Source organism: Penicillium hordei, assembly GCF_028827395.1.
Source record: "Penicillium hordei strain IBT 12815 chromosome Unknown utg000001l_segment0_segment0, whole genome shotgun sequence".
Taxonomy (NCBI): Eukaryota; Fungi; Ascomycota; class Eurotiomycetes; order Eurotiales; family Aspergillaceae; genus Penicillium; species Penicillium hordei.
In genome coordinates this window covers 1,916,276-1,932,683 of record NW_026623142.1, presented here as the reverse complement: position 1 = coordinate 1,932,683, position 16,408 = coordinate 1,916,276, and the positions used below count along the sequence as shown (strand labels likewise).

Below are 16,408 nucleotides of genomic sequence, written 5' to 3'. Positions count from 1 at the left end.
CAATGTAGAAATTCCAAAATATGTACGATTTTTCATGATCAAAATGCAGGGTCTTTTACCATATAAAGGATAATTAATCAAGTGAGCAGAATATAGTTATCCATGTATGGAAGGTCCATTTACAGTTATAGAAATAGTAAACAATGTGGAAGGAACCTACAGTTACATGTACTCCCTAGGACTCTTTAGGACACATAGTTACGAACTACCTTGGAATGTTGCTCTTTGAAATTTTCATATTAAGATGATTGACTAGCCACTATGTTAGTGTCTTACCCAACCGATATTTTAATACAAACCAAAAGAGGTGGGGAGATATATGACCCCGCGTTTTTGTACATTCATGCGCCGATCGAGGTCAAATTGGGTTACTCAACATCGCAAAAGAGCCTCCATACTACAACGAATGAGGAGCTACCTTGATAATATATCAGAGGCACCCGAGATGAGCGGGAAATATCTCACCATATTTAAGATAGTCGTATGACAAGTAACTAAACTGGTTAGTTAACAGATGTAACAGGTCTGCCTCAGGCCTCAAGTATCGCCACACTTCCAGGCAGCCTCGAGGTACACAAGCCATCTGTCAACTTATCCCAACCATTCCAAATGTCGCCGTAACTCCAACACCAAAAGAATCGACTTGAATTCAGACACTCCGCTAGGCAGACACCCCCTTGTTGGGAGTACACCAATTGCTCAATGCGATGGCAAAAAAAGTACTCTCCGCCTTATCTGCCTATTCTGGACGATTTGGGGGCATGACTTCACCATCCACCTGCTCTCTTCTCCCCTCCGCAGAGATCCATGACTTTACTGCCCCCAACTCTCGCTCAGTCCACCTTGGGCGAGAAGTGCGCAGTATACATAGACCAGGTCGCCGACATCCTCCCCGTTCATCTACATTCCCTCCGCCTTCAACTGGACCCTGTTCTCACCTACCTGTCCAACACGCCCCTCGGTTCTCTCGCGCAAAAGCTACCACTCACCCCAGATAATCAACCTATCGCCATTTTTGCAGCTGTTGCCGTCTGCCTGTTCACCGTCGTCGTGATGAGTTGGCGCAACCCCTTAAAAATGCTACGTCGCTCGCCGAGTTATGCTCCCGCATCCAATCCGCATGTTAGCGACGAGGACTTCAGTTATATCACACCTTCAGACATCGCGGACCCCCAAGTAGATGATGCCGAGCCGGATATTATTGCCCTCCGCCACCGTGGCACCATCTACCCATTGCGCTTCCGCGCATACGCGATCGACGACGATGTCTTGACCATTGGAGACCTACGAGAGGCTGCCGCTGAGAGCACAGGAGCCGGCCACCGGGACTGTGTGAGACTGCTGTACAAGGGCAAGCTACTCAAGAACAACGCGCGTACATGCAAAGCCGAGGGGCTCAAGCAGCACTCCGAGGTGCTATGCGTGGTCTCCGAAGCAGGAGCAGGCTCCCCGAGCGATGCCTCCGACGATGGACAAGACATTCCTGTAACTGCATCGGCGCCAGCACCGCCGCCGCTACCCCGCCCCACTAGTGCAGGAGATGCATCGTCCCCTCCCACGCCCCCAAGTGGAAAGAGCAAGAGCTCGAGAAAGAAGAAACGCAATGGCAAGAAGTCGCCTGTCAGCACAGAAGCCTCTGGTCCATCTCGGCCGCCACGGCCTACGTCGTCGGGCCACTCAGGCGTCCCTGCCCCGCCACCTAACCTCAAGTTGCTGCATACGCCGCTGGAGCAGGTCACTGCTTTGGCCGGATGGTTCGAGCAAGAGATGAAGCCGCTTTGTGAGGAATACATTGCGAACCCGCCTAGTGACCCGAAGAAGCGGGACTATGAACATAAGAAACTGAGCGAGACGATCCTCGCACAAATCCAGTTGAAGGCGGATGGAATCGAGCCAAATGGTGACGAGGTGGCCCGCAATGCACGTCGGGCCCTCATCAAGGATACGCAGGCGGTGCTCGGCGAGCTGGATAGAATTGCATAGCTGTACCATAGCTCATTAGTTGCCTACTCGGCTCCCCATCTCGCTGTGCATATTGGGGGATTTGAAATTTGGTTACAGACATACGTAGACATGTACAACATGTATCAATCTCATACCGAGGGGCTGTCTCACTGGTCAACTTTCCATTTTGCTGGGACCGGCTCCGGGTGTTTCTTTGCATGGAGGGCATTAGCGTGTTTGTGATATATCACTTTGCGATTTACCTCAAAGACTATTTGCCGCCATGTATACACCAATTTTTTTTATTTTTTTCTTCTTCTTTCTCTTCTTCTTTCTCTTCTTGTTTTCCCTCTCTCTCCCCTGTTGTTTCATGTAAGTATACACTAAGTGGGGGGAAGTTCAAAGGAATACTCCGTATTTTCGCCGTTACTCTCTAGATCAATTTAGCGGCATCTCAAGGTGATCAACATGGTTCAGGGGCAAAGCACGGCCCAGGGCTAAGTTGCGAGAATCCTCAGAGATCTTTTTTAAATTCTGGTCTATTGAAGATTTCGAACGGGTTATTGATTAATATGTAAGATAGACATATGATGCATGTTTGGGAATATGCATTAACAAATACTATATTGTACAAGGTACTCCTTATAGTAGATCCATGTACATAGTCCCGTTCTCCGTAGTGTCGGACTTGGTTTAGGCTATTTCTAGTGCTATTCCTAGTCTGGCGACGACTCATCTCCTTAGACTCTCCCTCTTTTTTCCCTATCTTGACATTCTCTTTTCTATTTTCTATTTTCTATTTTCTCTTTTCCATTTTCCATTTTCCGTTTTCCATTTTCTCTCTATTCTCGAAACTCTCACTCATTTCACCCCCTTACCATATCCATATTGGTACACTCTCCTTGTCTCAACCCCCCGCGAGACCTCGAGGAAAGCCTTCCACAGGCCCAGCCCCTCCCCGCCAGCTCTTATTTGTCGAACCAAACTTGACAAACTGGGAAAAACATCCCTGCAGTGGTCAACCCTAAGGGTCTCTGTTGACAATTTGCTGCTTTCGGTGTGACCCCCTTACACTCCACTTTTCGACTCTACCTGGAATGTCTTGACCCGAAACCACTTTCTACATCTCTACCTGTTGAACCGGGTTACAGCTGGACTGGCCTTTTTCATTTGTGAACAATAACTGGAATGGCGGGCGTCGCTACGGCATATTCTGCAGATGCCTTAGCATCGCCCGTGGATGGCTCGCAATGGGATTTTGCGGTGCCACTTGGCCCCGAGGTAAGATTAGTCCGCGTGGCATTCCAGTCTCTAGCCTGGTAGCTCAAGAACGTGGAAAAGAAGAAAAGAGCGCTGATCCCTTTTTTTCCCCGCAGGAAAGTCACTCACTGAAACAACGCAACTCACACGACTCCAACTCCGTCCGCGCAAAATTTTCTCGACAGCGTACCTCAAACGGCTCACGCAGCTCCTCAGTCTCGCGCAATGTCCACGCACATGAATCGCCCTATTTAGCCTCAAACCGAGGACGGAGGGAACACAGTCTCAACCGACATGGGAGTGAAGTAGGCAGTATGCGAGATGCGTTTGGTAACGAGGCATCCGGTAAAGAACCTGAGGAGGACAATGACGGCCTTAAATTGTACCTGGATGGAAAAACGAACCAGGAAAAATGGATCCACCGAGACAAACTGGCAAAGATCGAGAGTGAGGAGCTCCATCAGGCGGCCATTCTCTTCCAGCGACGGATGAGAGGAGAAAGCAAATCAAGTGCAGGACGTGGGAGGAGCCATGATTCACAGCAGAGCCCTGCTAATGGGACTGGTACCGCGAACTCACCCGCTATAGAATACTCCGAACCCTGGCCGAAAGTGCGGGAAGAACCCGGCAAGCGGGATGTGAATGGCAATGTAGATGACAATGAGCGGGAACACTGGGATCTTCGCCGACCAGAGGAGATTGCCGCGGACGATGCAGCAGCTAGCATCTACAGCCACCCAAGCCTTGGAAAGAGCGCCTCCCGAATACCCGTCTCTACAATTAGTCCAGTTCCCATCTCCGGCGCCATGGGCCGCGATTCTCGCAGTTCACGGAGTCGTGCCGCAACAGATGAAGAAGACCGGTCCTCACGCGGCCGCAGAGCCAGCGAGCCTATCAACGTTGAGCAAGGTGGTTCAACTCCTTCTCCAGAGAGCCGACCGGGCAGCCGCGGATTCAACGGTTCACAAAACACCCCAGGCAAGAAGACAGTCAAGAGCACCGGCTCTACCAACCGAAAGACCTCTGCTCCACCGACAAACAGGAAGGCCAGCGCTCCTCGATCTCGTGCTGTCTCTGGTAACAACACACAACGTCCAACCACCCGGTCAGGTGATAGTCGTCCCCCAACAGCCGCTAACCGGCCCGAAGGAGACCCCCCGTGGTTGGCAACCATGTACAAGCCTGATCCCCGCCTTCCACCTGACCAACAGATGATTCCGACTGTCGCCAAAAAGATTATGCAGGAACAGTGGGAGAAGGAAGGCCGGACACCGAACACATACGACCGCAACTTCGCGCCCCTCGCAGTGCATCCATTCGACGCGCCATCTGTAACCACCAAGGCCGAGCCAGAACCAGAACCAGAACAGCAACCGATTGAGTCCCTACAGCTCGAAGAGCTACCCCCTCGGCCGTCAAAGAGCCCAGAGCCACCCCGTCCGAATACGAGTACCGGCTACAGCACCATGCCAAAGGTGCAGGACACACCCCCAATGGGACTAACACCTAACCCCAACCCTAACTGGAGCCCTCCGGTTGTCACCGCGCAGCAGCCACCGAAGAAAGAGAAGGGCTGCGGATGCTGCATTGTGATGTGACGGACTCCCACTCCGCCATCTGTCCAATCTCTCGCCTATTTCCTCAACATACCATTGATATTTGCACATCTGCTTGATTCCCTTCTCTGTTATTATTTTATTTCCAGCGTCTCCGGCGGGATGGTGTTTTGTCGGTTCTGTTCCTTTATATCCCGCGATCTAGTGCGTTTCTTCGCCTTGAGTTCAATTTTCTTCAGACTGCTTTTTAATCCGGCTTCCTTCTTCAACACCAGAGCATCGCTATTCTTGGTCTTGGTTTTTTTTTTTTTTTTTTTTTTCCTCCCGTGCATCTATTCCTTGATATTTCCCTTCTTTCTTATCATTGCAATTCCTACCGGGATGGTAGGAGGGAACTCCAAAAAGCTCGCCTCAGTGATGGATGGGATGGGAACGAGGGACTCGCACCTCGAAACATTACTTGTGGTGTGCGCCTCGTCCTTCTCGTCCTATATCTTCCTGTGATTTTCTTGATCCTATGATTTCCTTTCCTTTCTCCAATCTCTGGATTTCTCCCTGAAACATCTTTAAAGCCTGTTTTTCCATATTCCCAAGCATTCTTGCTAGCGATTTTCTCCTCTTTCTTTGGTTTGATCGGCCTGTTGGCGAGAGCAGTCAGGTAACTGGATTTGCTCGCATGTTGAATGCTAGATAGTTGCTTACGGAGCCAATCAGATATCAGGTTGAATGGACGAATACATCATATCTACGCAGAATTGCTCCTTGTACTTGTAAGTGTGTAGATACCGCGCCAGCCAGCTGCCTAGTTCAAGACATATCAGAATTGTACTTTGTAGACATCTACGAACTATATAGTTACATAGCCATCTAAACATTACCCAAACAAGAGTCTCGGCCCGGTGCATGCTCCCCCAGCTGACAAATATCACCTGACATCATCGCCGCATTCAATCCCGCAATCTTCACGGAACAACCAACCAATCCTCTCGTCTTTTTACCGGTACCCCGCCCCGAATATCCTATAAAAAGAGACATCGCCTCTTCCCATTTTCGTCACAAACCGCCCACCATTTCGTCCATCTTCACCCGTCTTTTCGGCTCCTTCGCCGGCCCAAATCCCGCCGCCATGTCCGCCGCAAAGACTCGTGCTCAGTCCCTCATTAACGACAACGCTGTTGTCGTTTTCTCCAAGTCATACTGCCCTTACTGTGACTCCTCCAAGAAGTTGCTTGACGGCTTGAACGCGAATTACACTGCTCTTGAGCTGGATCAGGATGGTGAGTCTTTCTATTTTTATTTTTTTGCGTTGCTTCTTGTATTCTTCCCACAAGAAGAGTGGCTTTAGAAATGACTTGTTTATATTTCTGATACATCTTTATGTCTCTTTTCAAAATCAACCGCTAATATGAGTTTACCCACAGCGGAGGGAGATGCTATCCAGAGCGCTCTTGCCGAAATCACAGGCCAGCGCACCGTCCCCAACATCTTCATCAACAAGAAGCACATCGGCGGTAACTCCGACCTCCAGGGTAAGAAGGACCTGAAGGACCTACTCAAGTCTGCTGGTGCGATCTAAGCGATGATGTCACACAAGCAAGAATCCCCCAAGGCGCAAATTTAGAATATAAATTAGATACGGAGGAAGTTTTTTTATTGCACAGCTTCTACCTCTTATCTACCTCCTAGACGTCTCTTGGACTTTCTTTCTTAGGTTTGGTAGATACATGTAATGTGGGCAAATATTTCCATGGCTTGGAGTTGAAGGGATCAGGAGAATCCTGTCATCTTCTAGCATTAGATGCGTATTGAGTGGAGCATTGCCATACAGCTCTGGAGTATTTTGGTAGAGCCAACAGAGGGCAAAAAAATGAACAGCGACTAACTAAGGTACAGGTATGTTAATACAAACAAATAAAACCAAATCAGATAACCTTCTGCACAATAGTGCCAAGGGGCCTCTCAACAATCGACATCAACCCCTCGACAATACTCGTCCGGGCCCCCTCACTCGAAACAGTCTTGCCAGCCAGATAATTCAACCAAACAAGCCGACTAATCCGCTCATCAGCAACGCGCCCCATCCACTTAACCGGCTTATCAGCCCTAGGCTGGAAAAGCGCATCCAAAGCGCCATGCGCATCACGCATCAAAACAAGCGTCTGTCCCTTGGGCACTGACTTCCCCTTCCCAGCACCGAAAACAGCCTTGAAATCATTCATCGAGCTTCCAAAGCTCTCATCCTGGAACTCGCCCGGCTCCGCAGCCTTCTTGGCCTGCGCGCGCGCAGTGATACCACGCACCCATCCGTCGCGCAGATGCATAAAGTCCGTGTTCCGGGTAGGAACGATGCGGAATGCAGTGCGGATGCCGTTATCTTTGATGATCGCCGACCAGGCGGCGTCGCCGCGCTCCGCATCAAGGAGAAGCTCCTTGAGCTGCTGGCGCTCCGGCGAGACGAGGGATGTAGCAGCGCTTGCACCGGCGCCGGAAATGGCAGAGTCCGCGTCGGCGCCGGGGGTGGGCGGGTGGATTGCTGTGCGCAGGAGGCGTCGTTGTAGCTCGGTGATGTCGGATTTCGCGACGTACAGGCCGACTACGTAGACTTGGATCGAGAGGAAGGAGACGGTGCGGATGCCGAGACCGAGGAGTTGGTATTCTTCGCCTGTGGACGGGGCTAGATCGTCGCCGGTTTGCTTGCCTTCTGTTGCTTCGGATGTGGGAAGTCGGATTGTGCTTGGGAAGTGGGGGATTGTGCTTGTTCCTGTTGGCACTTGCTCGAGTCTGTCTTGGCCTTGGATTGTTATTAATGATGGCCCGCCGCTGGTGAAACCGACTGGTCCGTCCATGCGCATTGCGCCGTTCTTCGGGGGTGCGGTTGTGGTCTTGTCATCTTTGTTTGTGTCTAGCTCGTTAAGGCCAAATAGGTCTAGCTTGATGACGCCGTAGAGACCGGCTGCACAGGTAATTATGCCGGCTGCGGAGAGGATCATCTTCCTCTGAGCTTGGGAGGCGTGCTGGAGATCCGCTGCTGCGGATGCTCGGGAGCGGAGGGGGTTATTGGTTGCATTGGAGCGGAGGGACGTGGTGGAGAGATGCCGGGAGGAGAGGCGTGATGTGCGGAGTTGTTGCCGGGTGAGGTTTTGGTAGGCCCGCCATGGGTTCTGACGGAGTGTGGAGGCCATTTTGAGCTCGGTTTATTTGATGAGGAATCTTGAGGGCAGGATTGGCGGGTGACGGCGATGGAGTGTGGGGATGCACGTGATATGGCATGATCTACATGAACCCGTCATGTACCAACATGAATTCGATGGAATAAGATTCTCTATTTTATTTTATTTTTGGATTACTTATAATGATAACGTTTTATTTATCTTGTGCAAATTTTGGTACATCTTGATGATGGTCAGCTAAATGATCAAACCTCTATACAGAAAGGATGTGTATGCAGTATGAGATCCAGATCATTGACTGCGTGAGCGGTTAATATTTATCTGACAACAACCTTATGAGAGCCACCGGTGACTTTGACAGTTGCAGTGCCATCAACATAAGCCACTCCTCTCGTCAACTGGTCACCATCAAAGGTAATCGAAGGCTTCTTCGACGTAGTGACATAGGGCAAAGTAACATCCCCAACAGTACCCTTCGGCACCGAGAAATCCAACACATATCCACTCGAGTTCAAAACCCAAGATGCTTCAAACTTCCCAAGAGAGGTGACAAAGCCAGCCTCGGCAAATTCCAGATCTCCAAATTGCGGCGCAATTTTCCACGTCAATCCTAGTGGCGAGACCACAGAGAGACCGACAACATACTCTGTCAAGGCAGAGGTCGGACCGGAGGACCAGCCGTGCGCATGTGAGACATAGGATGGATCATAGCCATACCCGCGGTCCATTCGATACCCGAAAGTCCCGTTCTGTAGATAGCCCTCAATCACAGTGCTCTCTGTACCATTCGGGTTGTTGATATACCAGCCCCAGCTGCGACGAATGAGTTCCAGTGCGCGTGCAGGTTCGTGGGCAATGAAGTGACTTTGGATTTCGAAAGAGGATATGAACGAGGCAATGTTCTCTGGCAACTCAGGAGCTACAGCCCCTATGGGGGTCCAGTTCCTGAGAAGCTTTTCTGAAATGCTGGCTATGCGCTCTTCGTCTACAACACCGAACATAATTGCCATGCTGTTAGCATCTTGTGGATGCAGAGAGGTCTCAGTTGCATTGTCTTTGAATGCGCCGTACGACTCGTCCCAGCAGTAGGTGTTGATTGCTTTCTTGAGATTGGCGGCCTGGGAGCTCCATTTGGTTGATAGATTGCCCGAGTCTCCAGCCCACAAAGACAGAGATGCTCCTGTCTGCAAGGTATGATAGAGGCTAGAATGTATTAGCTGGAAAGCCCTGTGCATGGTGGATTCACAACATACATCATCTGTGCTTCTGAGTTGTTATAGCCTTGCTGCCATCTCGCCCAGTCTCGCGTGCCTGTTACACTTAAAAGTCCACTGGGATAAGTCACCTTTTCATATATATATTCCATGGCATGCTTATAACTGGCCCAATTCTCCAACAAGAAGTCTGTGTCATTGGTATAAAGCACATATTTATAGGTACCAATCATAGACCACATATGATATGTGTCCGAGTCCTTCTGACTCAATGGCGGCCCAGACTCATCAAATGCGCCTGTTGTCTTGTTCTATATTTTCCAGAACCGTCAGGTATATATTTAAAGGGAACAACAACAGAGCTTACCTGGGTGTTGTACATAATCTGCAGAGCGTTCTTTACACTTTCCAAGTCTCCCAGACTCACAAAAGCCGAAGGAACAGCAATGCCCATGTCACCAGGCCAGACCGCACGATCTCGCTTTGCACCATCAACAATGATCGTTTCTCCTGGCCCGAGAGTTCCATTGTTTACCCATCCAGATGTAACACCCTTTGTAACGCGGCCAGTATTCACAGGGACCTCATTTGTCTGCAGAGTATATGCACCACTGTACCAGATACGATTCAAAAGCTCATCACTGCAGTGAAAGTACCCCTGGTAAGCTCGGAGATTTGACCAAGTGGGCTGAAACGCGAGCTCTAAGCTCAAATCTTCAATATAAACACTTGCCGAATCATTTGTGACCAAGAAGACCGTCAAGTACCGGAATCCACCCCGTAAGTATTTGTCCGGCATGACATATGTGCCATTTCCATTTGAAGTAATATTTGCGTACAACGCGCCGTCATGATATAGAGCACTTGAGGAGTCCGACCATTCTCCAATCCAGTTTTTGGCTTCTGTAAACGCCAGCCCTAGAGCTCCGCTGCCGGTGGAGGTGTAGTCTAGATGGACAATTCCACCCACCTCAATGCCAAAGTCAAATACGATAAGTGAGCCGTTGCCGTGTAATGTTGCTTTGTATGGATGCGAAGGGTGTGTGACAGCCTTAGTTTTCAACTCTGATAAAGTTGAGGCTGGTCGTACTGTTCGCGATGCCGGTGCGTATATATTCTTTTCCCATGGCCCACTGAATGCAGTGGCTGTTGGCCCAGAGCAAGTGGTATTACGCCAGCAAGTGTTTGCAACGGATAGCGAGAAGAGGGACCAAAGAATCAATATCACACCGTGCCAGTATGGTTGCGCCATTGGTGGCTGACTGGAGAGGTAGATATCTGTATATCGTAGCAAGATGGTAGAAAAAGTATAAAATACGGAGAATAGCACGTATATAAATGGTTATGTTGTGCAATAGTGAACTTTGGGGAGTTTCACCGCTGCATATTCGCGATTGGTGGAAGAACCATGGCAAATGATGTTGGTATTTGCAGGATTTGGGCAAGGATCGGCGTAACAAGCACTTAGAAGCCTTTGAAGTCGACATTTTTGCTGCATATTCCATGTAGCCTAATATTTTCCCCGCAGTCAGTTTTCTCCGCAATGTCATGTCGTGGTGTCCGCTCGGTGTAAAGATAACCGAGTGTAACATCGGAAATCCAAGCGAGTGCAGAGTGCTATAGCTAGGTAGATATAAGAAATTATTCTTTACTAGAAGATGGACAGCTGAACAGTCAAGTCTAATTATCGAGGACACCATGCAATTCTTCGGCATTCCTTCCCTGGGCCTCCCCTTAGGGTTGGCGTTGTCAACTGCTGTATATGCAAACGAAAAACACAGCTCTAATGTCTGCACGGTTAAAGCCATTGGGAACCAGAAAGATGATGTTCCTAATATCCTAGAAGCCTTCCACCGTTGTGGTAATGGTGGTAGGATCATCTTTCCAGAGGACCAAGCCTACTGGATCGGTACTCGGTTGAATCCCATTGTAAACGACATAACGATTGAATGGCGCGGAAAATGGACAGTAAGTGGGCTGTCACTATAGCCAAGGATAACGCAACTAATACGAGCTAGTTTTCTGACGATTTGGATTACTGGCGCAATAACTCATACCCAATTGCCTTCCAAAACCACGCCGCTGGGTTCGCTATCACTGGCCAAAATATCAGGATTGATGGGTACGGCACTGGTGGTATTGACGGCAATGGGAATACATGGTACACAGCCGAGAAAGGCGACACGCAACCCGGCAGACCGATGCCGTTTGTATTTTGGAATGTATCCGATGTCAGTGTCGATAATTTCTACATCAAAGATCCCCAGTTGTGGAGCGTAAATATCATGAACGGAACCAATATGCGCTTCAATAACATCTACTGCAATGCGACTGCGGTAGATGCGCCATACGGCGAAAACTGGGTCCAGAATACTGACGGATTTGGTATGACGGTCACTCCATTTCCCTCGCAGCCGACTAACACTGTAGATAGACACAATGGATGCGCAGAATATCCAACTCAGCAATTTCATCTACCAAGGTGGCGATGATTGCGTGGCAATCAAACCGCGATCGTACAATATCGACATTCGCAATGTCACCTGTCGTGGCGGAAATGGGATTGCTATAGGCAGTCTGGGCCAATACCAGGAGGACTCGAGCGTGGCTGATATTCATATCGACAAAGTCAAGATAATCCGATACAACGAGGACATGCACAACAGCGCGTATATCAAAACCTGGGTTGGCGCACTTGTACCACAGAGCTCGTATGAGAGTGCCGGACTCGCTCGCGGCGGTGGCTGGGGCAGCGTTCGGAATGTGTTACTCTCAAACTTCGAAGTCTACGGAGCCAATAGCGGACCTGCTATCACACAAGACAGTGGAAATAATGGCTCGTATTCGGGGACGAGTTTGATGGATATTTCCAACGTCGCATTTGTAAATTTCACGGGCTATATCGAGAGCACTTCGACGAAGGTGGCATCTGTTTCATGCTCAAATGTGCATCCGTGCTACAATATTAATTTTGATAACGTGGTGCTGTATCCCCAGGAGAATGCGACTACGCCGGGGGTTGGATCGTGCAAGTATACAACGGAAGGCGGGGTGCACGGGCTCGACGGATGCTGAACGTCCTCCAAATTATCACATTCACTCTTAAGTCTAAGGAATAAAAACTCTAGAGAATAACATCCCTACTATTTTTTTTTAAGCTAAATAGAGCAGAACTCCGAAGTTCTACGTCAAAACACACATCGAGTTTATGCTCAAGCATAAATCAGACCATAAAGGCGCCCCGCAGCCCCACATGAGCACTTCCCTGTATGACGTTCTCAATGGTAACTATTTTTGTTTGCTTGATCTTCTTTTGACCTTATTTCCACCCCACTGGTTGTCTATCACCAAGCCAAAATGTCAGAGGAAAAAGTTCGACCCGCTTTTGAAGGCCGTGAGCGCCCACTTCTTTCCTATGGCATCGACTTTCCCGCAGCCACAGCACGGCATCTCAATAGCACCTTCCAAGCTTCGCGTGTATATGTAATCTGCTCGGGGTCATTGGCGCGAAATACCAATGTGATGGACCAGCTTGAGACTTCTCTAGGGCCGGATAAGCTGGTTGGTCATTGGATCGGTATGCGGAGCCACACTTTGTGGTCAGAGGTGCTACAGATTGCCGAAGAGGTTAGAACTGTGCATGCTGATCTACTCTTGACTGTTGGAGCTGGCAGCTTGACCGATGGCGCCAAGATCGTTGCATTGGTTGGTACCTCTTTTTTCTTTTATACTCTCATGCGTTCTTTGTTTCTGTTTATATTCTTCTCGCCTCTTCTTATTCTCCCCTGAAAGCTCATAGATATTTATTTCCTCTTAGCCTAACATTCCCCTCAGATCCTCGCAAACAAAGTCAGTACACCAGAAGAGCTTGAAACACTCGCAGAAGGCTCCAGAAAGCGACTAGAAATCAAAGCACCAACTCTTCCGATCATTTCCGTACCAACATCTCTCTCCGCCGGCGAATACTCCAACTTTGCAGGCGGCACAGAAGACCACTCAAAGCGTAAATACAGCTTCCAGTCACCGATTCGTGGGCCGCAGCTGGTTATCCTTGATCCGAAGCTGGCGGAAACGACTCCCGATTCAATCTGGCTTAGTACAGGTGTACGTGCAATTGATCATTGTATCGAAAATCTGTGTTCTACATCGGGTACGACTACAAAATCAGACGAACTAGCTCGGAGTGCTCTGGGATTGTTGGTTCCTGGTCTCTTGCGCTGTAAAAAGGACCGATCAGACCGTGATGCGCATCTAGAGTGCCAGCTTGGATCAGTGGATGCTATGGCAGCATGTACTAGTGGTTCAATTGAGTTGGGTGCTAGTCATGGGATTGGACATCAGGTATGCGATTGCTTTTCTTTCTTTACCTTCTAAGGCACCCACGGGTGCCTCAATTGGTCTGACTAACAGTTCTCTAGCTTGGTCCACTGGGTGTCGGCCACGGTGAAACTAGTTGTATCTTGCTCCCCGCCGTGTGCAAGTTCAATGCTAAGTACAACGCCAACCGCGAAAAACAAGCTAGCGTGCGCCAATTTCTGATTCAAGACCCTGTTGTATCAGAGGTCCTACGTGCCCGCTCAGTCAAGGTGGAAGAATCCGACTTGGGTGATATTTTGGATGCTATCATCCGCGAATTGGAAATGCCCCGGTCCTTGAGCGATGTCAAAGTTGGGCGGGACCAGTTGGATGGACTGGCAGAGAATAGTCTACATGACCGTTGGTGCAAGACAAACCCAGTGCCACTGAAGGAGAAGTCTCAGGTATTGGAGATCCTGGAGATGGTAGTTTAAGCATTCAGGAAAATCCCCTCGATATAAAGAAAATTCCAAACAAAGCAGCTTCATAACTAGCATCATACTTGTATAAGGAGTATTCAACCCCAGCTAATATCAATTAAGAAAGGCATATATAAACCAAAGTAAACCATAACGGGCCTGGCCAGATAGTTTAGATATCCTTATCGACGAGTTTCTTGTGTAGGAGTACGTTAGGTAGGGCTAGTATCTTACTTCGCTTTGCTTCACGATCATGTCATGGAGCAAAGTCTGGGAAGATCTGACAATAGGGGAGTAGATACTTCGATGATAATTCAATTTTTGTTCAGGTTTCTAGCTTTCAATTTCCAATTATTTTGGGCGGTGGTAACAATTTATATATCTACACCACAGATATGTAGATATTCTGTCCACCTGGGCACTTCCACTCCCAAATAAAATGTACAACATGTCCTTCATTCCAACATTTTCAATTAAAATGGCGATTAAATATTAACTTTGGGAGCCTCTCCAAATTGATTGATAAGCATGACCCCCCACACCCCACATTTCGCGTTATACATTAACCATGCACCATCTCCAGGGCTGCGCTTTGGACAACTCTTTCAGTTCTCACAGCAAAGTTATACAACCATGTCTCTCGCCAAGAACGTCCTCCTATTCGGAGCAACGGGAAACATCGGCTCATTCATCCTGGACGCCATCCTGCCCGAGCGCTCCCAATTCGGCCGTATCGCCATCTTCACTTCCCCGCACACAGCTGAAACCAAAGTCTCACGGCTGAACAAGCTGAAAGAGCAAGGCGTAGAGGTAATTGTGGGTAATGTGGAAGACGAAAATGCCGTGAAAGCAGCATACGAAGGTAGAAACCTTTCCTTCGTGACATCCATACATAATGACTCAAATATCAAAAGCACCCAAACCACCAAACCAAAGGCTAACCACTAAGCCAAACAGGAATCGATACTGTGATTTCAGCACTGGGTCGCAACACCCTAGCCCAACAGATCCCCCTCATCAGACTGGCAGCAGCCAGCCCCACCGTGAAATGGTTCCTGCCCTCCGAGTACGGCACGGATATCAAGTACGGGCCGGCCTCGGCGAACGAGAAGCCACATCAGCTTAAGCTGAAGGTGCGCGCGTACCTTGAGAATGAGATCTCGCGCGACGACCTCGCCTATTCATATGTAGTCACTGGCCCGTTCGCGGAGATGTATCTTCATCTCGTGCCTGGGTTGGAGGAGGCTGGTGGATGGGATGTCAAAGGGCGTCGGGCTATTTTGTTGGGTGAGAAGGGGAAGGGAGAGGTTAGTTTGACGACGATGAAAGAGTAAGGACCCCTTTTCTTTTCCTTTTTGGTGTTTGTTTCATTGGCTCGGGTTGGATTGGACTATTGGCTGATTGTTCTGCCAGTGTTGGAACTCTGGTCCTCAACACTCTGCTTCATGCTACGGCTGAGACGCGCAACGCTGCCTTGTGTGTTAATTCGTTTACCACGAGCCCTGACCAGATTCAGGCAGAGTTTGACCGCCAGCTTGATGGTCAGCCATGGGATGTGTCTCGCACATCGCTGGAGAAGTTGCGCGAGGCGGAGGCTGCGGCGTGGGAGGCTGGTAATCCGGCGGCTACTGTGTTGACATTGCGTCGGATCTGGGGTGAAGGTGGGACCCTGTATGCGAAGCGGGCTAATGGGTTGATTGGGGAGCCGAAGGTGATGAGGCTGGAGGATGTGGTTGCGAATGAGATCCAGAGGGTATTAAAATTGTAGATAGCTGGTCTCCTTTTTTTTTACATAGTAGCCAGCCACATAGCCAAGGCCGATCAAGAAAAATCATAAATAAAATAAAATGAACTACAGGGAAACTGGTTAGATAGTTTAGATATCCTTATCGATGGGTTTCTTGTGTAGGAGTCGGTTAGATAGGGAGATCCAAGGAAATATCTCGATCCCTCAAGGTCATGAAGTAGATCAAGCAATGGCGTCAGGGTATGAAGAAAAGTGACTGGTTCTATCAAATAGGGTAGATGCCAAACTCTTGGACCAGTTCCTACCGGAGTTCCAGTCTTGGCCCACCATGTTCCTCGTATCCAGGACTAAGACCAAACCGAGATCCCCATTACATTTTTTGGGCATAGAGATGCCTTTGGGTACGGGTGGCATCTTCGACCCTAACGCTACACCACTACTTTCAAGCATGAGTTTTATGACGAGCTCCAGGTCCATCCGATTCTGGCCACCCCCAGAGAGACACGGGAGACGGATTAACTGGAGGGATTCACGCACAGCCCTTGCTTGAGATGGGAGTCTCGAGGTGGGAGTACAACGAACGGGAAGCCGTTGACCAAAGCCGAAGTCAATCCTATCCCAACCCAGGTGGCGAACAAGAAGAACCAGATGGACCATGAGGACAAAACGTGAATAAAGACAGCTAATATATGCTCAACTCCCTCCAGTTATCACATCAGCCAATCATACTTTGCTAGATTAG

The 16,408-nt window shown here is 49.2% G+C and overlaps 8 protein-coding genes across 8 annotated transcripts; 6 read left to right on the top strand and 2 right to left on the bottom strand.

Moving 5' to 3' along the window:
- Positions 1–807: 807 nt before the first annotated feature.
- On the top strand, positions 808–1,983 carry N7537_000721 (BAG family molecular chaperone regulator; the record flags this gene model as incomplete). Its single annotated transcript, XM_056891779.1, has 1 exon — positions 808–1,983. One exon carries the CDS (start codon positions 808–810, stop codon positions 1,981–1,983), a length of 1,176 nt encoding a protein of 391 aa, XP_056756774.1.
- A 1,149-nt stretch (positions 1,984–3,132) lies between these two features.
- N7537_000720 (uncharacterized protein) lies at positions 3,133–4,802 on the top strand (the record flags this gene model as incomplete). The annotated part of the gene is made up of 2 exons (XM_056891778.1): positions 3,133–3,225; positions 3,321–4,802. The coding sequence occupies 2 exons, from the start codon at positions 3,133–3,135 to the stop codon at positions 4,800–4,802; spliced, it is 1,575 nt and encodes a 524-aa protein (XP_056756773.1).
- A 1,084-nt stretch (positions 4,803–5,886) lies between these two features.
- Positions 5,887–6,336, top strand: N7537_000719 (glutaredoxin; the record flags this gene model as incomplete). Its single annotated transcript, XM_056891777.1, has 2 exons — positions 5,887–6,037; positions 6,182–6,336. 2 exons carry the CDS (start codon positions 5,887–5,889, stop codon positions 6,334–6,336), a joined length of 306 nt encoding a protein of 101 aa, XP_056756772.1.
- A 346-nt stretch (positions 6,337–6,682) lies between these two features.
- Positions 6,683–7,942, bottom strand: N7537_000718 (chalcone isomerase domain-containing protein; the record flags this gene model as incomplete). The annotated part of the gene is made up of 1 exon (XM_056891776.1): positions 6,683–7,942. One exon carries the CDS (start codon positions 7,940–7,942, stop codon positions 6,683–6,685), a length of 1,260 nt encoding a protein of 419 aa, XP_056756771.1.
- A 305-nt stretch (positions 7,943–8,247) lies between these two features.
- Positions 8,248–10,396, bottom strand: N7537_000717 (putative alpha-L-rhamnosidase B; the record flags this gene model as incomplete). Its single annotated transcript, XM_056891775.1, has 3 exons — positions 8,248–9,133; positions 9,184–9,455; positions 9,512–10,396. 3 exons carry the CDS (start codon positions 10,394–10,396, stop codon positions 8,248–8,250), a joined length of 2,043 nt encoding a protein of 680 aa, XP_056756770.1.
- A 446-nt stretch (positions 10,397–10,842) lies between these two features.
- Positions 10,843–12,219, top strand: N7537_000716 (putative extracellular exo-polygalacturonase; the record flags this gene model as incomplete). Its single annotated transcript, XM_056891774.1, has 3 exons — positions 10,843–11,112; positions 11,163–11,529; positions 11,579–12,219. The coding sequence occupies 3 exons, from the start codon at positions 10,843–10,845 to the stop codon at positions 12,217–12,219; spliced, it is 1,278 nt and encodes a 425-aa protein (XP_056756769.1).
- Positions 12,220–12,501: 282 nt separating this feature from the next.
- N7537_000715 (iron-containing alcohol dehydrogenase) lies at positions 12,502–13,934 on the top strand (the record flags this gene model as incomplete). The annotated part of the gene is made up of 3 exons (XM_056891773.1): positions 12,502–12,849; positions 12,979–13,485; positions 13,563–13,934. The coding sequence occupies 3 exons, from the start codon at positions 12,502–12,504 to the stop codon at positions 13,932–13,934; spliced, it is 1,227 nt and encodes a 408-aa protein (XP_056756768.1).
- A 610-nt stretch (positions 13,935–14,544) lies between these two features.
- Positions 14,545–15,687, top strand: N7537_000714 (uncharacterized protein; the record flags this gene model as incomplete). Its single annotated transcript, XM_056891772.1, has 3 exons — positions 14,545–14,781; positions 14,877–15,249; positions 15,333–15,687. The coding sequence occupies exons 1-3, from the start codon at positions 14,553–14,555 to the stop codon at positions 15,685–15,687; spliced, it is 957 nt and encodes a 318-aa protein (XP_056756767.1). The 5' UTR covers positions 14,545–14,552.
- Positions 15,688–16,408: the final 721 nt, after the last annotated feature.